This window comes from Haemaphysalis longicornis, unplaced genomic scaffold (assembly GCF_048455015.1).
Source record: "Haemaphysalis longicornis isolate Haplotype H1 unplaced genomic scaffold, Haemaphysalis longicornis Haplotype H1 scaffold_12, whole genome shotgun sequence".
NCBI lineage: Eukaryota > Metazoa > Arthropoda > Arachnida > Ixodida > Ixodidae > Haemaphysalis > Haemaphysalis longicornis.
The window spans coordinates 97,697,994-97,711,303 of NW_027526225.1; the positions used below are offsets into that span (position 1 = coordinate 97,697,994).

At 45.5% G+C, this 13,310-nt stretch overlaps 1 protein-coding gene across 1 annotated transcript in view; it reads left to right on the forward strand.

The window, feature by feature from the left end:
- Positions 1–13,310, forward strand: part of LOC144163045 (gamma-aminobutyric acid type B receptor subunit 2-like) — a 376,861-nt gene that overhangs the window by 269,050 nt on the left and 94,501 nt on the right. Inside the window, exon 4 of the mRNA XM_077693831.1 lies at positions 11,606–11,713. Coding sequence (XP_077549957.1) covers positions 11,606–11,713 — 108 coding nt within the window. The remainder of the gene's footprint in view (positions 1–11,605; positions 11,714–13,310) is intronic.

Genomic DNA, 13,310 nt, shown 5'->3' on the forward strand with positions numbered 1-13,310 from the left:
TGTGGTACCAGGACGCGGGTTCGATTCCCGGTCGCTGTGAGCGCTTTTCTGGTGTAGGCGAAAAGCAAAAACCCCCATGTGTGCGAGATTTCGGCGCTCGTTAAAGATCCCCAGGTGGTCGAAATTAATCCGGAGCCCTCCACTACGGCGCGCCTCATCGCCTGCGTTGCGTCGTCGCGTTAAACGCTTCAATAAATCAAATCAAATCAATCAAGCAATCATGCTACCGTCGACATCTCCATTCTACAGGAACCTCGGCTTTTATATAACCCACCGACAGTGTGCATTGAAAGTACCGAAAAAAGCAAGAATGATATGTGCTGAAAAATAAAAAAAAAATAAAACGGAAGCGTTTGTACAGGAAGAGAATAATATTTCGGGCTTTCATAACAATAATTATCGCGCTCCTTTTTCCTTTGAGTATACGTCTGTTTATTCGTACTGATTTCCAGAAGTAATTGCATGATGAAACTGCAGAATTCTCTGGGAGCCTTACGGCTATCATGGATGCAAAAATGCACGTTTGAATCTTCGCCTGAGCATTGCGCGCAAATAAAAGTACGCTACAACGGTGTCAGATTCTCGAATTGTAACACAATGACTGGCAAACCAATTTAAATTGTGGGAAATTTTGAAATATTGGCATTGTGGATACGAAAAAAAAACGGAAGGTTTACGTAATATGCTACGGAAAATAATCCACGTACCACCGCCGTTTTAATTGCGTCGGTGAATGAGTAGAAAGCCATACACAGGAGGAAGAATCGCTTACAAGAGTAGGCGCATTCAAAGTACTTACTGTCTGAGGGCCTGCTATCAAATTCGCATAAATATTCTCAACCCACTCTTTCTGCTTAGAGTCGGGTAATTGGTAAGCCGATACGGCGGACGATAGGGACGAAATAAAGGAATCTCGTCCGTATTTTGATTAAAAGCGAGAAATTGTGCGATAAAAAGGACGAGCGGTGTGGGCGTCTCGTAACACCAGATTTGTGCGAAATACCCTTCCTTCGATTTCAACAATTCAACTGTCTTTCGTACAAGCTCACGTATCCGTGCGTCGTGTCCACGTCTTCTTTTCTTTCTTTTGTTGGGAGGTAGAACTTTTGAGGGGCTTGATAGAAAATGTTCTGCATATGAATAAAACATGTAGATAAGATATGGTTTCAGCACACCACATGTGAGATCGAAATGCTGTTTCTCAGCGTTGTTAGCGTCCGTTACGAAAGCTCCTAATACATTTCGTTCAGCCCACGTCGGGCCTTCGAGTTGTGGACCCTCGGCAATTATACGAAATGCTGGGTTTTCATTTCCTCGCCGTTTATTCTTTTTTTACCACGTCCACCCATCTTGAAATGTGTAGGAAATATTCCAAACAGAGAAAAAAAAATGCCTTTGTTTAGGAGATCCTCGGTACATTTTTCTCAACCTCCTACGCACACTTATAACCAAACACCAGGCCAATTTTCGCAGATCCTTACTTGCGTTTGAAGTGGTTCTTCGCCTCGGCTTATATTTCTCGCAAACAAGGGCGCCGAAAGTTTACGTTCGACAATAAGGCGTCGTCTTCAACTCTTGGTTGTTTTTCTTGCCGTTACCTGTTTTTTTTTTCGCCTCACATTTCTGAAGAAAAAAAATCACGCATCTCCACGAAGTGAATCATGACGAGTGGGCGAAGCACTGGGGATCGTTCCTACCGTAAATCACCCGTGCCATTGCCCACTCACGCGTGTAAATGAGTGGCAATGCGTGTGTACAGTATATACAATTCCAATCCAATCCAACCCAATCCGATACAATTCAATTTAATCCATTTAAATCCAATCCAATATAATCCACATACAAATCTAAATACAATACAATATAATACAATGCAATACGATACGATACGACACGACACGATACGATACGATACGATACGATACGATACGATACAATACGATACGATACGACACGATACGATACGATACGACACGATTCAATGCTCCTCCGCATGCGCAACACTGCGTGCACGGACGCCAAGGGACAGGCCACGGGCAAAGCGAGGTTATAAGGGGCTTCGCTCCTAAAAAAGCTCGTTTGACAGATTGCTTGAGAAGCATACGGGGATGGAAAGGAGGCGAGAGGTAGTGGCGTGCGCGGAAATTCGTTTCAACCCGCTCCGTTACAGACATCACCCGAATGCAGGCCACCAAATTTTTCGCCGATGCCAGGCGCAATGCGCTCCGCCGCTCGCGTCCCCCGTCCGCTCCTTCGCGTATTGCTCTTTCCGCGTGACTTGTTTGGTAATGTCCGTTTGTTTCTCCAGCCGATTGAATTCCCCATTTCCTGATTGTTCGTTGTCTTTTCTATTCCATGCGATCGGCCCTTATATTGCGAGACGTCCACGTTCTCAGCTGCAGGTTCTTTGTCTTAACTGTTTTTCCAGCTCTTGTTCTTGTTTGTGTGTGTTTTCCTTCAATATCGGTGTCACAGAACATGGACAATACCTCGTGCATGGCCCTCTCAGTTCAGGCGCGTTTCCTCTTACCGACTCGTTATTTTACTTCTGCTACAGGTTTTTATATGCTGGTCTTCTTTCCGGTGCTTACTGTATCATTGTTTATCAGGCTTCCCCTACAGGTTGTCTTTATTTCCCTTCCTCCTTATTCGATTATCCGTAATAACATATCCTGGTTTTTGTCAAATACGGGCTCTATTTTCCTAGGCGAAGCCCTAGGGAGAATAATAATCGTATTCAAATACACACTGAAGGATCTTCAGTACTGTTTGGCAAGCACATGGCGGCATGATCCCGACGTTGCGGCGTTTTTACTCCAACGACTGCTGTATGTTGTGTAAAAATCATGCCCTCTCAATTTTGTTTGAAGTTAGGTTAGAGTGCTTACCTGCACAAAATTACTTCCTATTCCGAGAGAGAGAACTAACATGTCTCGTTGTGACTGTGTTGCCTTTGTGTTGTGACAAGATGCCTTTATTTCGTTCCTTAACGCCTGTAAAACGCAAAGCGTCTTGCGATCACAAGCTTATACAGCTTTAGCTGATCGTGCGAAAATTGGCACATTTGTCTCGAGTTTCAAGGGACGCTTAAAGTGAAACTTCAATTCGCTCTAGATGGATAGATTAGTTCACCGAGAACACGAAAATACCACTATCGCGCGTATCTTTTTAAAAAGTAAGGTAGAAAATAGAGCAAATGTGAATACCGGTGCGCCGCCACCGGCTATAACACGCAACCTGCACCAGAAGTTTTTAAATCGTCTGGCGTGCGAAACGTCTTTCCTGACGGCCGCTGGATGGCGCTACTCGTCCATATTTGGGGTGGCGGTGCCGCTTTTCGAGGAAGCGCGCGAGCTACGCATGAGCGGTTGGTTAGGCGCTGACATTCGCGGGTCCTCAAAAGGACCATATGTTTTACTTCGACAAAGCGTCAGTGCTCATCACGGGTCCCATGAATTAACATTTTTCTCATAGGTCCGGAGCTACAGAAGACGTTGGATTTCGGGAAAGCACGACTGATTTGACCTAAACTGACCAAACCACTCGGGACGTCGTCCGTTGCATTAGGTTGCTTCTATACAGCTGTAGATCATCGCTGCCTCGCTTGCTTCCGGTTTATCATGACACAAACAGCGACTGACGTCGCTGTTCGCGTCAGTTTTGATCAGCGTTCAAATACCCATTTCTCAGCAATTAAGACATCTTTACGCACCGAAATAACGTGAAAATGGTTATGGGAAGGTCAGACTATCGTTTTAAACCAACATGCCGGTTGCCTTCAATGTCCCTTTAATCAGTTAGCCTCCGCCATTACCCGTCATAGTATTTACCTGCGGCAAAGCCAAGTTGGCAAACGGACGTTTATGATCGTTGTCTTCGTCGTTATCGACACGGGTTCGACCGAGTAGTTGAACTGTCACTGCTGTGTTATCAAAAAAGGAGAAAATGTGAGGATAGAGGGAAATAAACGAGTCAGCACGTAAACTATGGGAGATAATACGGCAATACCGGTGTAAGCGCTTAGCCAATCATAGCGCTCCCATTACTCCGACCAATTACGATGAACCCTCTCTTACCTGTGTTACAATCACATGCGTTCCGGACAAAGCATCAGCAGGGTGTATACTTGGCGTGCCAGTGTGTGTGAAGCGATTTTCAGGGCGGTGACGTGCAGGGGCTACCGGTCCTATATGCGTTGCCCAAGCGAAGGAATTGCGGTGTATACGCCGAATTCTGACGCTGAAAATCGTAGCGCTAGATTTTTAGTGGTGACGATCCTTGCGATTGTCTGCGTACTGAGATGGTGCTGCGCCCGACGAAGTTGAAGGATAGTGACGCGCAACAGTTATGCTTTTCTATGGGCGTAAAATCTTTCGGACTGTGTGTTTGAAAAATTCAGCGAAACTTGAATGTTTGAGCATCTTTTATACCGCATTCTGTAGGTTGTTTATTTTTTAATTCGTTTTCATGCTGATTTATTCTGTCCCGAAGATAATTTTTGAATGAGAAGCACGTAATACCCAACTACACCTACTTCCAATGACGCGGCGCTGTGGCTGTTCTGTTAGCCACGAAAACAAAAACGTGTGTCAAGATTTTGGTGTCGTTCATATGACTCCGGCAGACCTAAATTCATCCGCAGTCTTCCACTACGGCATGGCGCAAAGCTAAGCTCCAGTTTCAACATAGAACCCCGCTTCCCCCCTCCCTTCTACCTACCTCCGCCCCCCCCCCCCCCCCCCCCCCCATTTCGGAAACCGGCGATGGCCTTATTTTTTGTGGCATAGCAGGGTTGTCTTACAGGCAAAGCACGCTTTAAAGAGGATTGAATGATTGATTGTGGGGTTTAACGCGCCGACGCAACGCAGGCGATGAGGCGCGCCGTAGTGGAGGGCTCCGGATTAATTTTGACCACCTGGGGATCTTTATCGTGCGCCGAAATCTCGTACACACGGGCGTTTTTGCTTTTCGCCTCCATCAGAAAAGCGGCCGCCGCGGCCGGGAAACGAACCCGCGACCTAAAGAGGATTGAAGCCTTGCTTTGTTGGTAGGGCGTTGGGAGGTTTGTTTGTTTGTTTGTTTGTTTGTTTGTTTGTTTGTTTGTTTGTTTGTTTCCATCGCATTTATTAACTACAACTAGTCTTCGATTACAAAGCAACTAAAGTAGGCCGTTATTTGTCTTAGCTTTGACGGCGGATGGCCGGCTAGGTTAAAACAGTTACAATGTTGCACATTCATCCCGGACAACATATTAGGCTGAGTAGAATTTCTGGGGTACATGTGTTTAGCGTACGTTCAGCCCGAAGTAAGAACCTCGTCATAAAACATCTACGTCCACCTTCAGCATAACCTTCTGCGCATGGCTGCGTATTATGTTTATATCCCAAATAAATGAAGAACGAAATAGAAATTACTTATTTTCGGCTTCTCTAAAGCCCCCATGGTCATGCATTCCTGCCCATTGTAACGTTAATCTCCGTTCACTACCCTAGTTGCCGCAGAGGTCAGCGGTTCTCACTATCTTTTCCGGTATTTTTGCCTTATATACCCTACCTAACGCTCAAATCACACGGAGCTTGACCAACGATAACTCCCGGGTGCAGTTGCCTAGTAGCTGTGAAAGTCGCTTCATTTGTATTTAGTACAAGTATTTGAAACGTGTCAGAAAACGTTTTCTGACCCCATCACTCATTGCAACACAACAAGCTTGGTTCTTGCCTGCAGCGAAACAAAAAAAAGAAAACACGTTACATGCGGGAGGGTTTTTAACTGGGCTAGTTGGTTCATTGCATGAAGTTGACCAGCACAGGGACGGGACTAAAAGCAGATGCGACAAACACGGGCGCTGTTTGTCAGAGGTGACAAACACGAGCTCCCGTGTTTGTCGCCTCTGCTCTTAGTCCCGTCCCTGCGCTGTTCAACTTCATACGTTACATGCACCCAGTTGCTTTTGTTTCCCGATGAAATAGTTCTTGGCATATTTCACTTCCAGAATAGGTCACACAGGAATTTGTTTTTGCACCCTGCTACATTAAAGCGCGTAGAATTTGGTCTGTTATAATCAAGAACTCCGCAATATTGTCACGTGGCCAAAGACGACGCAGCTGTCTTGAAGGGAAAAAAAGTTTATTGGAGCGAACTTGTGTTAGAGTAGCTCATAGCTTGTTGTTCGCGGGACAGTACGACCGCCCAGTCAATGCGCTGGTTTTGGAGGCGAGCGGAGCCGGGGCTATTAGCTCCGATGCACTACGCGAGACAATCCGCGCAGTCGTCAGGGAAGAACTACGGAAACTCTTCCCAACAACGCCGCAGCCCCAAGTCGCCTCTGCTGAGTGACGTAATCCGGGAAGAAATTCAACTAGCTTTGGGGACTCCTTCGCCATCCGAAGCACCCCGCACCTCTACCAGATGTCACGCGGCCAAAGACGTCGCAGCTGTCTTGAAGGAAAAACAAGTTTATTGGAGTGAACTTTTGCGCCTCTAACAACTCAAAGAATACACAGGTGGCGAAACAGCAGTCAAAAAAGTGTCGTGCGCAGACTGGTGCCGGAGAATCGAATGCTGCGGCGTCTGCTCTGCGTTCATTTATCTCTCGGCGCGAGTGCTTCTCGAAAAGTCGAATTGCATCCAGAACACTGTAGGTCATAGAAGATTATTCTAGGCTGGTAACGTTAGTTCACGACACTCTCTCTATCAAAGGAGATAACACGTGCGGAATAAAGAATAGAACATGAACTTCACTTAGCCCACGGATAACACAGATAGCATAGCCCGGCGCAGCCAGTCGGCAAAAACAAAGCATATACAAACAAGGCCAAAACATGGTTCGTGGCAATATCTTCTTTCTGTTTTGTATGTACTCGCGAGCAGTCGCAGGCAGGGATTTTGTCTGTAAGGTCGTTTCGAATCAGCACTGTGCGGGAATGAATTAAGGCCACCGGTAGCTCCTAGCTATGCTCAGAGAATTCATCTGTTGCTCATTCGAACCATGCACAATTCCAGTGGAATAAACAATGCCACTTATTTTCTTTCGGTGGATTTCTTACGATATAGCTTTTTCAAGACTTCAAACGTTAATTCTGATTTTTTTCGGCATCAGGTAGACGTGAATCTTGATGCATAAACAAAAAATTCGCTGGAGGGCACCTAAACGTAAGAATGGAAATAGCCGCTCACCACGATGCATATAAATTGCGATTACAACTGTATCGAGTATTCTCAACTTGCCGTCTGTGCATATTTCTCGATCTAAAAAATCGACGTACTTTCTTTTTCCATCTTTTTTTCTTTACGTATTCACGCCCTTTAGGGCCCTCCAGTACAAGCGTGGCCACTTTATTATTTCTATCTGCTTTCGATTTATTTGTTCTTACACTATGATCTTCAGAGTAGCGAAATTATTTGTTGATTCTTAACTGGTTCGCTAGATGTTATCGTCACGTTCGCACCCCGATTTCTGCAACGAGTTTTGAAGACCCATTAAATACACCGGTGCCTCCTAACTTTGCTTCCTCTGTCTATGAAATTTGTTTTTCTTTTCTCGAGTGTTTTTCCAATTTTTCTGTGTAGTTTTATTCCTGTTATCGAAATGTTTTTTTAACGTGTGGCCTCTTAGCCGGGTAGGTATAAATTGCTTGACGGCCTTTTTAAGGGTAATTTACATTTCATATTTCCGCACCATTTTGTTTTCAGCGTTCATTATTTGCCCCGCCTTACAATAGAATAAACATGCCTTAACACTAAAATTGCTTTCACCAGATGCGCGTTTTTTGTTTAAGTATGTAATGATTTTCGTGGGTCGGGTCAATCTTATTTCCTTTATTATTTTTTTTTCTGAAGTCTGGCTGCCTTTTTTTTTTCGTTTTGCTCCTCAGAAAGCTCGAATAGATGATATCATAGCTCAAATTAAGCAAAAGAAATGGTCTAGGTCTGATCTTGTGATATGACGAACTGACAGCAGGGGGACCACGAGGGCAACAGAATAGACACGGAAAGACGGGACTATAAAAAGGGGAAGGCCATTCACTCGATGGAGAGACAAAATAAAAAAATTCGGAGGCAGAGAATTGACTCCGGCAACGCGGGACCGAAGCAGGTAGATTTCAATGGGGGAGGCCTTCATCCCTCAAATAAAGTCTACACTGCACTGTGAGCGTTCACTTAGCACGATATGCACAGGTGAAGTTGTGACGAGGGCACTCTAATACGACCATGATTGGGGTATCCAAAAGGAGCCGTTCAGGAGCCACAAGGGGTGTGTTTGGGGGTACATCTAGAGAGAGGGTGAACGATCCGCCATCATACTACTTTATAGAGACCTGTTTTGAGACCGAATTCTGTAATCTTCTGTAAAATTTGGGGGTTGTTTCTGACGTGTTGGACATGTTCTTCAGAAGTCGTCGGGCGTACGTGCGTCGTAAGGAACTCGTCGCGGTCAGTCCCTCCCCTTTTCCTTGTGTCCCACACCAGGGCCTATTGGCCTCCTCCTGTAATAAAGTCATCCATTCCATTCCATTCATCCCTCAAAGGACCTAAATATGATAACAATAATGATAATGATGACGGCTATGATGATGATGATGATGGTGGTGGTGGTGTTGGGGGTGGTGGGGGTATGATGATTATTATTATTTGATGATGTCCCCTCAGCTGTCTGATTTTCTAGGTAACTTTCTTATGCTTTAAACTCACGATACAAATTGGTTGAGCCAGATAACTCAGGCAAATTAATGTTTAATACCAGTCACATCACCCACAGGGCACCGAGGCTAGGGGCTACCGATTAACACACCGTTTCCTGCTTCGTAAATTGCTACGGTACCAAAAAAAAAAAACAGTTCTTTTTACCATACGATCAAATACTAGGCCCCGGCGTCGAGACTGAATTGAAATTTATCAAACGCTGTAAAGCTGTGAAGCCTTTTAATGTTAAAAACGCACTTGTTGCAGTTCAGTGCTTCTTTGATGTCAAAAACAATCTGTGTGTAACCCAAGAAAGCAACAACCAAAACGAATGAAGATCCGCCGTACGAAAAACTGCCGACTCAGAGTTTTCCTTAAGCTTCGAACAAATTTTTCAAATTTCACCGTCTTCCACGGCCCCCTCTCGATTGCCGTCTTCTAAAATCCTATCACCCTTTACGATTTCTTCGCCTACGACGCAGAAACGGGAAGAAGCCCCAGATGGGAGCGAGAGGCTGTAGCTTCAGTTCTTTAGCTTGTTGCGTTCTACTTTGGTATAATCACTTTCTATACATCGATGGCTTTTCTTTTTTTTTTTTTTTCGTAATCCACTTTGCCGACAACGAAAGCCGAAAGGATTTATAAAGGGCGCCGCCAGGCAAAGGTCAGCTCCCTTGTTAGGCCTCCAGTGAGGCAAACAAAGACGGGTCTTTGCAGTGCTGTGTTTGCTTTCGTTGCATCAAAGGCACTGCACTGCAGCTTCCTCCGACTTTGCTTGCAGTAGGAAGGATTAAGTTTTCCCCATTGTTTGCGTGCGTGCGCGCCTCCCTTCGTGCCCCCACAAGCGACCTAGCGAAACCAGGAGCATATATTATTCGGGAACACCGACGTTTCTTGAGTAGGACCCGTACCTTCCCCGCAAAGAGCGAAAACACTGCTTCTAAAACGCGAGCAGTAATTTTTTTTCTTCCTTCATCCCTGCATTCCCTTTATTTATTATTCCTTCTTTAAGCTGCACAACTGCATTTAAAAAGACACCAAAAAAAATCTCGATTTCTTCCCGCTCCTTTGTTCCTTCGCTTTTATCTCGTTCGTAATCTGAGAAGTTTGCCAGCTTTCATACGGATTTTGTCTGTCAATCGCGGTCCAGAAATCATAAATTGGGAATAAATAGGTATGTGGTAAACAAAATATCATCGGCCTATGCGTATTCACGTGGCAACACTTTTCAACGCTTTTCGCTGTTCAACGATGAACATTCTGGCTGCTTTACGCCAGACGCGGCGTACCACAAGGGTCCATTCTGTCGCCGCTACTTGTTAAGATATTCTTGTTAACCGTCGCGGTGGTTCAGTGGCCAAGGCGTTGTGCTGTTGTGGCCAAGGCGTTGTGCTGTTGAGCACGAAGACGTGGGTTCGACCCCGGCCGCGGCGACCACTTTTCTGATGGACACGAAAAGCAAAAACGCCCGTGTGTACGAGATTTTGGCGCACGTTAAAGATCACCAGGTGGTCAAAATTAATCCGGAGCCCTCCACTGCGGCGCGCGACATTGCTTGCGTTGCGTCGGCGTATTAAACCCTACAATCAATCAATCAAATCAATCAGCGAACAGGGTATACAGAATTCTCAGAAATGGTCGCTGCTGAATGAAAATGAGCTCTTATTTCAGGTTCCAGGTGGTGTCCTACGGTTGTCGGGTGCGCTTTCTTTAGGCGCTGATGCAACCACGAGGCTAGCCGATTGAAGAGTCAGTCGACAAATGGACGCGAAAGAACCTCCGGCAAGGGGGCGTTTTCGGGGGAGGTAAGGTTACCCAGGTGGAGCAAGGTTCTGTGAAGCGTACGCTGTAACTAATATTACGGCAGCCGTACTGCTTCGAGGCGCAGTTATATACTCCTCACTGTACAAAAAATCCCGGGCCATCTCCACCAACGTGAATCTTGTGGAGGGGCCGAGCATGCAGTGTAAAATGGTATTTTTGGCGACTCGGCGTTTTTGCCAACGGAGATGAACCCGTTGGAGGGTAGAAGTATACAGCTTTGCTGTAAAAGTCTGGAGCCTTTGCAGAAGGAATCGTTCCAGCGCGGGGCGTAAACGAGTGTCCCGCTGTTTTAGTTCCGGGACTACATGAGACGACGGTTGCGACGACGACATGAGACGACTACAGCCCAACCCCCTTAGGGGCTTCGCCCCTAAAATACCGCCGTTGAAGAAGAATTTGTCGTGGCACTACATTCGGACGGGACTGTTCCTGTGATTTTTTTTTAACTGCAAGATTTCTCAAAAAAGCTGGGTTGTTTTCCTTTGTACCTGTAGGGCTGTGCTTAGAGAACAGTCGATGTCTTTTTTTTTTTTTTTGCAAGGACGCGCCCCTTGATTTTGGGGGGTGGGAAGGGGGGCATTACCTGCAACTTATCGTGAAAATGTTAACGCATGCAGAATCTTCAGTTGGCTCTCTTTTTCTTCATGGCTTAAGACCATTAAAAAGTGTTGCCTTTTCGTTTATAAACAATAAAAAAAGATGTGTTTTTGATTTATTGAAGCAAAACGAACAAAATATTCATCACCTTGCCACGCTGCGCGATGCTCCTGCGCATAAAAATTAAAATTAAAAATTAAAGGCCGGAAAAAGAATACTTCTTTTGGAATCACGGTGCGAGCTTACTGATATTTTACTGGTGAGAGCTTACTGGTACTGAAGCAAGCTTAGAGGTATTTTGTCAGACAGATTCTTGTGTCTGCTTTATTTTTTTATATATACTTACCTTTGCACTCTCAAAAGTGTTTTCAAATATTTGGCTTCGATTGTGAGCTGATGTGCCACGCAGAAATAAGTTCTGGAATGCAGACTTCGTTCGCTCAGCCCCCTTTCGACAAATATCGCTGCGTGTCTTTACACACTCCTCCCTTTCTCCGCGCAGCCACACAGTCGTCTGCTGACTGTGCTGGACTCGGCCAACATCCAGATCGACGAGGTGCAAGGCATTGGCGAGGGGGACGACATCGAGCACGAGCTCGAAAAGCTCAAGGTGGGTTTAAAGTTTCAATTTTTAAAAGAATTTTGAACTGTTTTGAGCTTGTCACTCAAGTAAGCGCACGCTTGCTCCGCTGTTCCGACAGCGATATGATTAGAGAATTTTAGTTTGGCGTTTGTACGCTCCGCTCCGCTCCGGGTAGCCCCGATAAGCTGCAGCGGAGTGGCAAGCGATTTTCTCGCTTTAGTTACCCGCAATGCGCAGGGAACCGGACCTTTCGAAATACCAGCGCCGTCTGGCCAAGTTTGACGTAATGATACAGAACCGAAAACCATTTCGCCACTTTAACAAAGTAAAACCAGTACGTATAGCTTGTTTGTTGATTACGTATCGCCACGTGCAATCGTATTGCGTTACTGGTCAATTACAATTAATGAAAAATAAATTTTCGACTTGGTGATAGCCACGAAATAGCCGACAAAGTTGCGTTCCAGATCCATTCGAATCCTTTTCGACGGCAACGCTCGAACGCGGTGTTCTGTGTAGTTCTCCTTTTTTATATAGCGTCACTTTTCCTGAAGAATCGTTTGAAAGCGTATTTACAAGTTTTTCGCACTTTCACGTCGATGGAGAACCGCCTTCGCGGTTTGCGCGTCAAACATGAGCCTGAAGCCACGGCGCTCGTCACCCTCGAGGTGTCTGTGGAGGCAGCCATCTACGAATAAGCAAAAGCGATTTACGCGCGCGAAAAGGCGAGTCCGCATCGCCCGCCGCGCTAGCGCAGAGTGCCGCGACGGTCCGCCCAGCCTGCGCTCTAGCAGACCGTGTTTCCCGCTCCTCTAGCCCGCTTACGGCTAAGCGGAGAGCGCACGCGCATTCTCACTCCCGCTCTGCTTAGCTGATGAGCGGAGCGTAAAAACTTAAAACTAAAACTCTCTATTATCTACGAGTATATACCACTGTCCACGGATGTGTTCTCGTAGCAGCTTGTATGCCAGCTAGGTTTCTTTCAAAAATCGCAACTCGCACTTCTAGACCGTATCTGAGAAATGCAAAGATTCACCGGTTGTTTGTGGCAGTGCTCGCGTTGGTTTTCGTATTCGTTTGTTTAAAAAGCGGTGATTCCTTTTTGTCAAACGTGCAATATAAACTGTGACCTTCAGCTATGATGCACGAAAAAAACTTGTTTCTTAATCAAAACTCTCTGCAGCTCCAGGTTCATCAAAAAAGCTGATCCAGGGCGCCTATAACCAATAACTAATCACGCGAACGTGACAATCTAAGAGGAGTTATAAAATAAACTTCCGAAAAACGGATTTTATTTTGAGGGTGTCAGTCTTAGGATTGGTTAGCAAGGAATCTCATGAAGTTTTGCTGCGCTCGCTGGGCCTCATATAACATCTTCAAAATCGTGGTATTCGTCTAGCTAGTCTCCTTGTGATGATTCCCGCTGCTTATAAAACTTCTCGAATAACAAATTATGGCAGTTTTTTTATTCTATTAGCCTGATTATACCCTCAGTCACTTTTTAAAAGAAGTTTTGAAATGCCTAGAAACTGGTTGCAGTTCAAACTAGATTCTGGAACTTCCTTCAGATGCTATCTAAAAGTCGTGGACAGCAAGGTCTCCCTCTAGCCAAGTCACCAATTCT